Source organism: Coffea arabica, chromosome 6e, assembly GCF_036785885.1.
Source record: "Coffea arabica cultivar ET-39 chromosome 6e, Coffea Arabica ET-39 HiFi, whole genome shotgun sequence".
NCBI classification, from domain to species: domain Eukaryota; kingdom Viridiplantae; phylum Streptophyta; class Magnoliopsida; order Gentianales; family Rubiaceae; genus Coffea; species Coffea arabica.
The window spans coordinates 56,617,925-56,632,525 of record NC_092321.1 but is presented as its reverse complement, the minus strand read 5'-3'; the positions used below and the strand labels follow the sequence as shown (position 1 = coordinate 56,632,525).

Sequence of the window (14,601 nt, the reverse complement as noted above, 5' to 3'; positions counted from 1 at the left end):
CGAACATGAAATACAAGTACTGTACATATCTGCTATTCCTTTCCCTTTTAGACCAATCATTTTGACTTTTGTGCTTTCTGATAAAAAATTTTCATTTGTTTTTTGTGGAAATGCAAAAAAAAAAAATTAATTATGTATAAATCGAAAAAATTACTAATTTAATTATTGGCACTTTGCTCATATGTTGGAGGACTGGTAAGAAAGCCGTGAAGAGCTGGTATTTTTATTAATGAAAACTTTTCCCGTAAATGGCTTGCTCTTTATGGTTTTCCTTCATTATATGATCAAAGTACCATACTTTTTTGTATTTATCACGAATTTACATATTGTGATTGTGAATTAAAAATTTTTCGAGATCGTATTTTCATTAATTAGTCTTTTTTTTCGTACTATCATTAGTTTGAATGAAAAATTTAGTTGCACGGTGTTTGGGAGCAACTTCTAAAGTAACTATATAATCCTAATAATTTTTATAATTGCTTAGTATATTTATGTCATGGGTATATATTGTTGGTATGTTGTTATTAATTTTATTAAATTGTTTGGTATGTTAGATGCAGAAAATTATAGTTTCACAATTTTTTAAATGTAATAAAGAGGTGGGGAAACATTACACAGTAAACGGAGGAATTGGAGGGGAAAAAAGGTTGCATCCGAACATGTCTTATTTGGTTTATCTCCATGCACATTACCACTGCAATATAACGGTCCGTGAGTTCCTCATTTTACAAATACACGTGTCATGCTGTGAGGAACTACCTACGATAGGAAGGGTCAAAGCTTCCTACCATAAAGGTTTCCCAGCCAGCTACAACCCAACCTTTCAGTAAGTCCCCATGTGATTTGAGATAGAGTCACATCTACATCATAAGGCAGTGGCCCCGTTTTTGTAATTGAATATTGTAAACGGTTGTTTGAGTAATAAAATACAAATGACTTTTGGCAAAAGAAATAGAAAAAAGAAAAAAAAAGAAGAAAAAGAACAGCAGACCCATCTAATATGATCAATCATACGAACCTTAAAGGGCAAGGAGGCTGGAATTACTAAAATCAGGTTTGCATGGTCATTTGCACTTTTCACCCTAAATGAAAACAAATTAAATAGACTGACAAGAATATTTGGTTCACTTTTAACCAAGGAATGGTTAACTAGTTTAAAATTAGGATTAATTTTTTATAGGCTGACAATATATATACTGTTACCTTTCGATAAATGATAACTATGTAAAATTTGTATTTGAAATTCAACTTTTGCACATATATTATGAATTGAACGGTAATAATGTATACAATATCAAAATTATAGAAAGTTATACAATTAGTTCACTAATCCATATAGTCTTGAAATTTGAAACTTGAACTAGGTCCATCAAGTTGGGAAAACCGAAAGTTATTCAAAGTTGGTTCGTGTTAAATATCTAACTTTTTCTTAAGCTCAATTTATGAAATCAATCAAACAAGATTTATATTTTACTATTACAAATGATTGTTTACACCTAAAATGATTTATTGTTTACTATATTACAAAGATTTATAGTTTATCCCTAAAATGACTGTTTCAATTGTCTAAAATTACAAATTACATTGATTTCAAAACATTCCAAGTATACCAAGGATAAACTATGAATTTCTCAATTAGCTGAAATAATCATCTAACAAACAATATGCATTTGTTATTTGGATGGCCTGTAAAGACTTTAACTACCAAAGATAGACTTCTAAGTAGTTGGGGGATATATACTGCTTGTGTCTTGTGCTCACAGGTGTTTGAACCTTTGTCTCGTATGTTTTTCACTTGGGTATTATCTCAAATCTTAATCCCTGTAAAGAATTAGGAGCTCCATTAGCTATTTTTTATCCTTAGTACTTGTACACCTAGCAGAAGATATAAATGACTGAAAGACTGTTTAGTTACGATATCATATGTACAGAGGCAATGGGTACTCCCCTTCTTTTGCTAACTTGAATTGCTGATGCTTAAAAGGAATGTGCTTACAAAGAATAATCTAATGAAAACCTGGCAGTTACGGAGGAAAAGGAAATGATAGAACAAATCACTCCAAACACACTATGCTTTTTTGTTGGGGAAGGGGTGGGGGACATAAACCCTTGGACTTACAATTAGATGGATCTGTGATCCATTTAAAAGTTTCCCCATTATTTAACATACAAAATTTTGAGGTACTTGACTCGTAATGTTTAAACCTCAGTTATGATGCTCCCCTTTCTTCCAGCTGCAGTTTCAAGAACCCTAGACATCATTTTCTTATCCAAATCAATTCAAAAGTCTCTACTTTCTTTGTGGCTGATGAGTGAACTTCTGTATGTCAAAGATGTCCAAAGATTCAGAAAACATATCCATTCAGTTCCTGAGAAGAAAAGGGCACTTCTAAATCATATGTGCTGCTCAGAACCATACTAATGATAGCCACATCTCTGCATAGATGTACATAAGTTAAACCTGTAATGTACATTGAATTTGTTGAAATGCTAACCTTACTAGATCAACCTCACTAAATCATAATATAATGACAAAATTACTTAGTTAAAGCTTCGTTTGATGAATTCCCAGGCTTTAGCAAATCAGTGTATCCTTCTGCTGAGCCAAGTGCAAATTCTGTTAATGAGCTAACAGCAACTGACATTCCAGCACATAATACTCGAATTGCAACCTCAGCCATTTTTTCAGCTGTCATCACTTCCTCCTCTAAGTGGCCAAACTCAACCACCTCCATACTGTCTACAGATTCCATTCCAAACCTTTTTGATCCACCTGGGGTCCGTCGAGTGTCTTCCCTCAGTTGTTGGGCATATAAGGAACCAACACCTGCTGCAAAGAAGTCCAGTCCATCGAGCACCGGAACTGCATGGATATCATCCAGGAATCTGGACCACTGTATGCAAATGCCAAAAATTGGAGGAACACCTAAGGACCGTTGTGGGGAGAATGGTAATTTAGAGATGTCCGGTTCCATGCGGACGCAGTGAAGAAGCCAGCCTGTCAAAGCATGGATATAAGATCTTTGAGAAACGATCCATGATTCAAATGAAGCTCGCCAGTTCCTGAGCTCTGTCTCAAGGTTGGCTGCTGAATGGGCTAGATGGTGTGGCTCAGATGGTGACATTACAGTGTATTTCTTTGTCCCTGTGAGTTTTGATGGTGTATTAGCTAGTAAAATCTTGGCTTCATCAAGAGTGCGCTTCTGTGATCGATGGCACTCTGCCATCACTTTCCACATTCTTGCCAACCTGCTCGGATCACCAGAAAAAGGTGTACTGATGCATTTCAGTTGTTCGAGAATTAAAAGAGCCATCCATAGAATAATATCAATGCATGATGCCTTAAATATCAGCTGGATTAAGTAGATACTTAAATTTACCAATAACTAATGATGATAAGGGAAGAGTAGTGCGGATCATGGTACTTCCAGCTTAAATTGAAATGAGATAACTATATGTAGATTAAGATTTTGAGGAATGCAGAATATGAAATATAAATTTTACTGATTTAACTAAGGTGCAGTATTATGATCATCAGACTGGATACGGAAATAATTATTATTAAAAATTGTAAAGTCATTTCTTGACTAACATACCCTTGTACCAATTCTACAAGTTGAGGCTGGAGTTCTTCATCCCTTAAGGTTTCAATTCTCTTTGAGATAGCTTCAACTGAATGTATTGAAACCTTTATCTGAGTATGCAGATCTCTTATGGCTGCTCTAGTCTTTCCGATTGAAGAAGCATCTGCTCCTTTATCATCTTGGTTTCTAAGTTGCAAGCACTTCTTTTCATATGCAATGCGAACACGTTCACCTTCCTGTTAAAAACTAAAATAATGACTGACTGACTTTGACAAGGATTAAGATCCCATAATACCATGCCATATGTGAAAGTTTGATTGGATTGACAAGATAACACATTGAGCATAACTCATTGGATTAAAAATCCATTTGCAGCTCACCATCAACTCTGATGAGTATGTATTTCATAAGTACATTAGTTACATGCTGTTAAAAATTGTAAGTTCTTCCTTACCATGAAAAGTTCCTAATTTATCCACTAAGCCTAATCCATAGAAGAGCATACATCAAATCTCTGCACGTGGTCTTACATATACTCTTCCTGCGTTCGATAAACTTGCAAGACACTCGCAAACTTTATATAGAAAAGCTTGCCAAATCATGCCTTTCAGTCCCTTTAACAGTATTGAAAGACTTCCCCTACAGCATGTAAGTAACTCCAAATTTTGGAGCCCATTAACCTAACAATAGTCTGTTAAAAAGCAATTCTTCCTTGGTTTTTCATTTTTTACCTTAGGAATCTAATTTCTTTAGAGCTACAACTATAACCACTTTTGGGAGAACACTTACTTCCCAAAAGTTATGTACTTCCATCTCCCTTAGATTAAAAAATCCTAAGCAAGAATCTTTAGTTACAACAACCTTAAATGTTTGTTTAGTACTAGCATACCAAAGCAGTAATGTAAAAGTAAACCTTTTGTCTCCAAATTACTAGCCTAGATATTTGTTTTAATTATCAGAAAGGATTATGGGTTTAATAGGTACCACTCTTCAGTAGAAAATGGTTTACTAGCAATAGAGGCATACGCTGACTAGCATAAACATTTGTTTTAACTATATGAAAGGATTATGGGTTTTTTGCGTACCACTCTTCAGTAGAAAATAGTTTACTAGCATTAGACGCATACCCTGACTTGTTGATAGAGCTTTTTCTCCCAGGCAAATAACCTGTCCAGTGTTGATTGGTGACCATGTAAAAATGTGCTTGAGTCATCTGAGAAGTCACTGCTACTTTCATAACTTGCATCTCTAGAAGCTGAAGAGTTTGTCAAAAATCTTGATGAGGATGATCTAGATGAAGCTGACCGTATTAAAGCTACAGGATTCAACATTTTGAGGGCTGCAAAACAAGGTAAGCTTGTTACAAGCTATTGCCAATGGCAAGTTGAAATTCTGGAAACAGCATATTACTGTCAACAAAGCGGAAAACCTATATTATGCATGTTATTGACGCTTGGCCACTATTTTCATAATTCTTCTCAAGAAATCCAGCATATGTGCTGACAGAGTTCTGTAAATCACTTTCCAGATGGTATAAAACACTTCCTCAAAGGGAAACCTATATTATGCATCTTATTCACACTTGGCCAATATCTTCATAATTCTTTTTACAAAGATACAGCATATGTATTAGCACATTTTATTGAATGCTTCCCACATGGTATAAAACTCATATATCCTGCATTCTACTGTGTTCCAAAGCAGTACTTGCTCTCATTTCTTTTTTATAATTGAATATAATGGGCATTATTGGTGCATGTGGACAGTTCTTCATTTATTAGAAGGTAACAGGCTGTTAATGTGTACCACATCAATGCAATAAAACAGTTCTAACAAAAGGAAAGCATTCATCATTCTTTTCTGTTTATTTTCCACTCTGAAGTAATGCTGATAGAACAAACAAAAATAGTGCACTCAGTAGTCAGAAGTTCAAAATTGTGACAGTATGATAATATAGAGATTTTCCTGTGCTTTGCAACTAGGAATTTCCAACCGCATATATTGGTTGTTAAGTTGTCAACGAAGCTTCACATCTTTTTGAGAAGAAAGAATTTTATAAGATTGAGTACTTTTTCTTGAACTTTTAGGACAGAAAGCTTGCTCATCCAGATTAATATATGAGATACTTCTAAATTTGATTACTGCCACTGGATTACTGCAAAAGACCACGAACAATTACAGGATTGAAAAGTTCAACGAATTAGAATAATGCAGGGAAAGAAAGTTTAAAAAGTAGAAAAAGTAGATAGATACATAGTGCTCATCTCACCTGCAAGATCATTTGACGTTGATGTGTATTGAGCCCTTCTGGCTTCTAGAATTGCAGAAACTTCATTGGCAGAGTCACAAGCAACTGCAAACTGAGTTTCAAGATCCTTTATAACTTCTGCCATGCTTGTTGGCCTTCTATTAACATAAACAGTGAATCCAGGTGTTTCATCCTTTGCTTCGCCCTCAGTAACAGCTGTTTCTTTCTTACTGACATGACCTGCATTTTGTGATTTAGAGATTTCTATGCTTTGATTGGTATGGGGTTGTAATGGTTGAGATCCTTGAACTTCAGGCTCTGTGGCTGTACTATTCTCTGTCTCATCATCGTCATCACAATCTTCCACGACAACTTCTTCTTTATCATAGTCCTGTTCTGCCTTAGGTCTCTCTCTTTCCGCACGTACTCTATGATCAATTTCCTCATGTTCAGTTTCCTCCTCTAGTTCTGGAATACCTTCCTCTTCTCGGACTTGCCTTAGCCCAGCAACATCATCATCCAATATGGTGTAATCCAGATTGCTCCTTGTTGGATAGCCATAGTAGTCCAATGAAGAAAATGGGTTCCAAAAGGAATCCCATTGTGATGTTTGAGGGGAAGGAGGAGGAATATTAGGCCTATTTTCAGGGGAATATTGGAAAAATGAAGAATTCATTGGAGTTGACTGCATTGAGAAGAAACCATCCATCCCATATTGGTGATGCATAGGTGAGTAAGTCTCAATTCTGACTGTTTCTGGAGATTGAGGAGGTCTCTCTTCAACAGAAACAGCAGGATTGCCACCTGCCCTGAGGTAATTTACTTGGAAAGATGATTTAGGTCCGGACTGCAGTGGTGTTACTGAAAATGATTTCGGTGATATGGTAATAAAACCAGGGGCAGCTTTCTTAATTGCAGTCAGGGGTGGAGTTGTAAATGAGTCTAATAAAAACTCACGAGGCTCATCAACCTCAATGTAAACTCGAAGAGCAGCAGAAACTCTTCTCATTGACTGAATATAAGCATTGTGTCCAGAAGCAAATTTCAGCCTTTGCTCAACAGCTTGTTTGATGAATTTCTTCCTATCCTTACAGAGCTGGACTGCCTCTTCATCATCTAACTTAGATGTAGAACATCCCATGTCCCTTGCTAGAATTTTCTTAAATTTTTTTTTTCTGGTTTACCTCTATGCAGTTTTTAAACTCGTGTCAAATTCAAAGTCGAGAATGAATTTTCTTGCTCTTCTTGCCAAATTCATAAGTAATCCGTTCAGCTGTTCAGCATATGAAATCACGTTTGAGGGCTTTAATTCTGCAATACAAGAACTGAATGAACTGCAGACAGCAAGGAAAAGAATGAGACACATTAAAGCCTTTTCAAACATCAGCAATAAATTTGTCAATCAGTATATAAGATTGAGGTATAAGGCAAATTTTTAAAGTTCCTATCTTGGTTTTCAAGTCAAAGATCTTGTAAAATTTTATATCTTTTCTTCAGTTATAAATTCCCCCCCTCCCCCCCCCCCCCCCCCAAAAAAAAAAAACAAAAGAAAAGAAACAGATATGGACTAAAAATAAAAGCAAAACCTCAAATTAAGCACTTCACTGCTCGGGCAAACTTTTAAAGTTCCTTTCTTGGTTTTTATATCTTTATATCTTTTCCTCAGTTATTAACCCCCCCCCCCCCTCTCCCCAAAAAGCTCCTTCCCCCAACAAATAAACAGAAAAACAAAAACAAAACCTGAAATTAAGTAGCCAGAAAAAAAATGATTTTGCAGAGCTGTGCAACAATCAAAACTTCATCTATTTGACATCTCAAATTTAGTGCATAATAGATAAATTAACAGAAATTACTGCAATGAGAACCTCACGATAGAAGAACAAAGAAAAAGAGACCATTACTCAATTCAAGAAAACAGGATGGTAGACCAACAGAGGCAATAGAAAGCAAGAAAAAATCAATTAATATTGAATTTTGTCATTTCCTGTTTCTTACCTTAAAGTACCCAATAAGTGCGGACTGATAAGTCTACATTAGAAGAAAAGAATAAAAGGCTACCAATCTACCAGACATGTGAAAAAGAAATGCACAGAAGTTCTAAAGAAATTTGCAAAAAGTGGTAAGAGAAGGATAAAGTAAAAGATATCATGTATTAAAGAAAATCAAAATTCTGACCATCACATGTTTAAGCATGGCATTTGTATGCATTGAAATAGACAAAAAGTTGATGATTAAGTGTCGAAGCACAAAAGGGTCTCAGTTTCAACAATTCTTTTCTCCCTAAAGCATCATCTTAGCATGAAAGTGGAAATTTGGAGCAGTAAACCATATCCCTTCCCCACTCCCCCCTCCCCCCCCCCCCCCCCCCCCACCCCCAAAAAAAAAATGTAAAACAGGTAAAGAGAAATAGGGAAGGAAGACATAAATGTGACCAAAAATGCAAATCACAAAAGCTAATAAAATTCCCAATCACAACCTTGTGAAACAACAACACAAAACTAGAAGCATTACAAAAATCAGTATAAATTGGAAAGTAGATGGACAGTGGGACCTAAATTAGGCCATGAAGGACAAAGTTTCCGCTACTTACCTACTTTATATTTTATTGAAAATTGGAAATTGAAAATCCATGAATAGAAGGAAACACCATTATGCAGAACTCAATTCAGCTACAGAAACAGAAACAAGGCAAACAAAGATAAATATCTAAAACCCAGAAAAAAAAAAGAAAAGAAAAAAACCAAGTAGCTTAAACAAATCTAGAACTCCAATTCATGCTGATCAAACCCAACTCTACAGGAAACATGAAGAGATTGAAACTCCCATTATGAAAAGCTGAATATCAACTAAAACAAAAGGAAAATTTGAAAGGACAGAGATGATAAATCCAAAGCATTTACCGTAATTGAAAGAAGTCTCGGTAAACCCGTATAAATTCCCCTAAAAGAGGCAGAATTTGAAAATCCCGGATGACAAATTTGGGCTTTTTACAAGAAGAAAGTCCACATACATAAGAAAAAAGAAGAAAAGCATGACTAATCTTCTAGTAGAACCAGTTTCTTGAACAGCCGGAGAATGAATATGTGATACCATATTCTTACCTGACAAGTGTAACTTATATACTACCGGTAGTTGTAGTAACAAACTTAACAGAAACGAAAATGGAATGAGGGAACATTTTTTCCGTACCTGAAATGAAATGAGATGAGCAAGAAAGAAGCTGCTCTGTGTGTGTGAGAGAGAGAGAGAGAGAGAGAGAGAGACGTTGGTGAAGTGAGGGGAGAGAAAAGCAACGGTCAAAATACAAACACTCGAGCTTTAAAGATATTTACTTTTTTAAACCAGAAAAAAAATAGAAAAAGAAGAGGAAAATGAAAAAGTGAGAAATAAAGCCAATTAGCCAAATGGCAATAAAGGTTCAGGTTGGAGTCCACGAAATAAAAGGAAAGAATATGGTTGCAGATAGCGAATATGACAAGTCAAACAATCTGCCACTGGGGTTCTTGTGATTTTCTGAAATGCCCTTGTTTCTTGAAATTGCTGCTTTTGTTTTACTTTTGCTTTTTCTTGTTTTGGATATTTTGTAAGAATGGTACTCTAATTTCATGATTCTTGTGCTTAATTGTTTGAGTGTGAGAGGAGGATTTGTTTGCTTGTAATTTATTATTCTTTTGCTAGTAGAAATCTTTGTCTCTTGAGAGTCATTATTATTGCTACTTTTAATTGTTGCACTTCCTTAATTGCAAAGGCTAACCCAGTCGAAGCATAATGACCGTACATCTGTAACGTAATGTATTGTATGTCTCTATCTCGTAAAAGGTCCCATTCTTGGATTTGGGTCAGGCACGGTCATCAGTTAAGGGCCAAGATTTGCCCTCAAAATTTTGTGCGGCTGAGATTACACCATATAACTCGATTTTCGCGTCAAGTGTGGGGCCCACCACTATCTGTTCTGAAAATACATCCTGTGAAAAAAAAGTTACACGATGTACAAAGAAAGTTACGCGCAGTTGATAATGACCAAAATTGCGCAACCGTCCGTGCCCCGAGTCCCCCATTCTTCTGCCCTTTTTTGGAAGTTGATGACGATTCACAGTTATTAGATTGGCACCAAAGGCGAGTTCGATCCAATGCTTTATTTTTCTCCTAATTGATTCCAATTTGACATTAAAAATAATCGAATACTTTTGTCTATAAATACTGCACATTTAATTTCATTTATCAATCTATTTTCTTCCCTGTGAGATCTAGTTTCAATAAGAATATTTGTTCTTATTATTCATATATTATGATGTGAATATACCACATCAATTCGTTATGTATAGTTGATGAGATTTCATTGATACCGCGCAAATTTCAATAGATTTATTGAAGGGGTCCCATGGGCTTGCATTTAGTAGGATTTTTTTTCGTATGACTCAACTGAGTCGGGGGAATCAATGGGGACTAAACCACTATCGGATCAGACGGGTGCACCACGCACCCGTATGAATTTAGAAAAAATCATATATAGTAGCATATTGATAGGAGGTAAGGTTTAAACCCTTGATCTCCCACCCCACAATTTATGTGCTGGCCAACTCTTCTAAAGGAAGTTGGTTTGCATCTAGTAGGAATTGAACTTACAAATTCGCTATATTTATATGTCCATGGTAATTTTATGTTGAAATGATAAAATTACCCCTCTTGAATGCAAATTGCATTTAGACTTGAGAAGGGTAATTGATATTTTGGACAAAAATGGCTGTGAAAATAAAAAAATGGGTTGTGGCATTAACAGCACCCAATTGCAAATGGTAGTGTACTTCTTTCACTTACGACCAAATTAATTAGACAAAACTATTTTTCTTTTAATTATTCACAATTGCTATGTTAATTGTCCTTTTTATTAGATTGTAATCAAAACGAAAAGTAAGGACACTTTTTATCTTAAGACAGATATGGGCATACTAGTAACAATCCCCTTGACTCTATATTTCATTTTTTGTTCAAGTCATTCTTTATTTTTTATCAGCCAGGATTTCGTGCTTTTTCTTTTATAAATAGTTATTCTTTTTTTTTTTTGTCTTAGGTCTAGGCATGTCAATGAATTGGATCTTACTCAAATCCAACTCAAACCCAATATAATTGGGTAGGATTTCAATTTAATTTCATAAACTCGGACTCTACCCAGATCTAGATCTTGTAAGAGAGTCATGGATCTAGAGAAGATCTGATTTTCTATGTTCCAAATCCAAATCCAAATTCATACCAGATCTTATCCAAATCCATGTATATATAATTAAATAGTTTGTTTGTGTGTGTGTGTACACACACATTAGTAAATTTATAAAATGATCTAATATTCTATGGCCATTAGATTGAATACAGTGAGACTCTATGATTCTTTTTTTTTTAAACTAATCCTAGTTATCATTGTAATTGATATAAACTTTTTTAGGACAAGGAGAAAAAGTAAAGGCAAACAAATGAAAAGTTGGACATGGATACAGTTGAAGTTTTGCAAATAAATAGAAACAGTCAATAATAATTTGTTTTTGAGTTTATAATATTGCATTCAACTTATTGAATATTAATTTTGTTATTTAAAAAAATAAAAATTGGATGGTATTCATATTATTTTTGAACTCTATATATATTTAATATATTTTGACTTTAGTATGTTTAAAAAGTACAACGAATATCCATTGGATTCCCAGATCCATGGGAGTTTAGATTTGAACTTATTTTTTCAGACCTATCAGAATCTGGGTATACCTAAAGTTTGGATTTGGACTTACTTTTTTAGACCTATAAGAGTCTGAGTCTACTTAAATTTAATGAGTTTGAATCAAGAATTAAGAGATTCAACTTAAACCCTGTGCATTAACATACCTACTTGGATCCTATTCTCATGCCCATGTTCTAAACTTGGAATACTTGATCTTTTATATGCAGTACTCGCCTCATGTCAGTTTTCAATGTTTAATTGTTTTATTCCTTTAGACACTTATATTTTCTACTGCCAAACTCTTTAGATAATAGATGACAGTTAATTACACAGTTCATATATCTCTATCAAGAAAACTCAAGTGGGATAATCATGGAAAATTTTAGTAAAGAGGCGTCCGAAAGATAGTCAAATAATGGACTAATGATTCTCCCCATTCACTACAATTGGGAAAGCAGTATTGCATAAAGGGACAAAGTATTTGTGTGACATTTAGAAACATCTTGTCAATCTTACACAACTTAAAAATTAATTATTATATTCCAATCTTTTTTTTGTCAAAACGATAAATTAATATTATATTCCAATCACCACCACAAATTTTAATAGACCCTTTTTTCTATTTTGTTATGGAGAAAATATTCACCATACTGGATTGCAGCTAAACTTCTAAACCCAAGAAGCCTATCTTGTGAAGATTAGAAAGATCAAGTAAGAATGGTTAATTGCACATGGTTTTTGGCAACAACGGCGTAAAAACCCTGCAGTTTAAAGACTCCATGTGGTGCATATTGTTTTTACTTCACAAGTTAAAAAACAGGTTTTGGTATTTGATCTGAAGGAATTATAATTCGTTGTTATTCAACAAGCAATTGTCAACTCTTACCTCCATTAGCGCACTTCCTTCTGTACAACATATAGCAATAAGTATGATAATTTACCTATCCAAACTCCAAGCTAAGTATACATGAACATGACTAGAAAAAGGTTGTCAAACAGTTAGAGATTTAGGATATCGCTTGATAAAATATGAAGTTTGCACTTTGAAATCTGAATTTTAAATCTGTTAAGTATTGAAATATTAGCATTTGAGTGTATTTTGTATTAAGTGATAAGTGAATAAATTATCACTTGTTGTTTTAATTAAATTTTGTCTAAATAATTCAAAGTCATGTAATTAATTAAAACATCTTATTTTTGTTATCAAACACATCTGAACATATTGAGATATGAACCCTCTTAAATTTAAATATTAAATTGGGTTATCAAATAGGACTTTAGATTTAAGTACAAGTATGTTTTGAGTTTTGTATAATTGCTGTATATATTATTGAAAGATCCTTTCAGCATAGTTGAACTGACGCCTTTCTTTTGTCAAAAACAGCTTAATAGAGAACATGTCATTTCTGAACTTTGCTACCAAATTATTTGCTCGTCCTGTGTCCGAAATCAAACTTCAAATATTGCCCCACCATGATCACTTCATCAATAACTTTAGTCCTACATTATTGTTTCTATTATGTAAATGGCTGTCCCACATATAATCCGGTACAAATTATATAATGAATTAATGATGACAAAACTCGAGGAGGTCTTGAATTATCACAAAAAGTTGTCCTCATTAAAACATGGAGATATCCTTTTTGGTTTTGTTTTTTTGTATTGTAATCTTTTGAGAAGACCAATCTTGTCAACAACTTAAAGCATTATGTGGAGATACTCTCTCTCTCTCTCTCTCTCTCTCTCTCATAAAATATTTGATTTATTTGGTGTTATGTCTATTCATGAGTTCGTCATTAGCCTAGTTTCTTCCACATACGATTAGGCAAGATAAATGTTTGGATCTCTCTATCTATTTTCTTGTATTAAATTTGCTATATATTTTCCTCCATCTTCATGATTAAAAGTGAAGAAAATAGTCTAAACATACATATTTTTGGATAAATTTACATCAACCTACAAATGTTGGGATAAACTTCAAATATGATTTTTCTCAATAGGTATGGATCATGATATATTCAAAAAGTACTTTTTTCGCAGAAAATTTTACAGTATTTGATTTACATGTCACACTAGGATGGTGCAAGAACTTTGAAATTTTGATGAAACATAAAAGTACTTGATTAAATGTCGAAAAATTTGTTCCTTTTCATTTTTTTGCATGCCTCTGACATCAACTATATATGACTTATGAACCAATTTGATTTCTTGGATTTAATTTTTTGAAGTAAATGAAGGATTTGAATTTACCACTACACAGTGAGGATCCAAATCTATTAGGATATATAGCGCACTATGTAGTTCATATACATATGTGCTCACACACATGTATACAATCATTCACACACACACACCTATATATATGTGTGTATATATGTATGTATAAACGTACGAATTCTGCCTTAACTCTCACAAAAATCAATGTGAATGAATGTCTTGATCACACTTTTATTATGCAAGCAAAGCAGTACATGCAACAAGTGGACTCAAAGTAATTTATTTACATGCATGTTGATGTTCTTGAAGTCATTTCCTTTTGATATGTTACGGGATGTTCTAAAGTGTTTCCACTTGCAAGAATGACATTAATCGATATTGTTGAAATCTATCCTGGTTTCAGTGAACAAAGTGTTAAAATCAGATTCATTCATGGGAATAGTTTAAAGGAAAAATATCAAGATTATAGATGCTACAACTTTGAGAGTCAGAAGCATCTAGAAGCATCTATAAACTATTGAGAGTTTCTAATATAAATGAATCTATCTATCTAATTCTAATTTTATTTTAAATATTAGATATACCCACCTCTAACAAGTAAACACTCATGATTTCTTTACATCTCAAACACTAATCAATTTTGAAAAATTACAGTGTCTGTAATGCAATTATTGTACTAATTTAAAGTAACTAAAACTAGCTTGTCACATTTTATTCTTTGCTAATGGGCTATTTTCTCATTTTGAAGGGTTAAACTTTGTGATAAATTTATCTGTCATATCATGTAAAAATATTTTGTGGTATCCTAGTTGGCTAGTTCCAAAGAGCAACAAGCCAAATGC

General features: G+C 33.9%; 1 protein-coding gene across 2 annotated transcripts; it reads right to left on the bottom strand.

Annotated features, from left to right (window-relative positions):
- Window positions 1-2,024: 2,024 nt before the first annotated feature.
- On the bottom strand, window positions 2,025-9,167 carry LOC113695992 (protein ROLLING AND ERECT LEAF 2-like). 2 transcript variants are annotated; one of them, XM_027215265.2, is made up of 5 exons: window positions 9,022-9,167; window positions 5,854-7,166; window positions 4,712-4,923; window positions 3,597-3,820; window positions 2,025-3,249 (listed from the first exon to the last, which is right to left on the bottom strand). In XM_027215265.2, exons 2-5 carry the CDS (start codon window positions 6,971-6,973, stop codon window positions 2,538-2,540), a joined length of 2,268 nt encoding a protein of 755 aa, XP_027071066.1. In that variant the 5' UTR covers window positions 6,974-7,166; window positions 9,022-9,167; the 3' UTR covers window positions 2,025-2,537. The 2 variants fall into 2 exon arrangements, with proteins under 2 accessions (XP_027071066.1, XP_027071067.1); XM_027215266.2 differs by lacking the exon at window positions 9,022-9,167 and adding an exon at window positions 8,733-8,902.
- Between the last annotated feature and the right edge of the window lie 5,434 nt (window positions 9,168-14,601).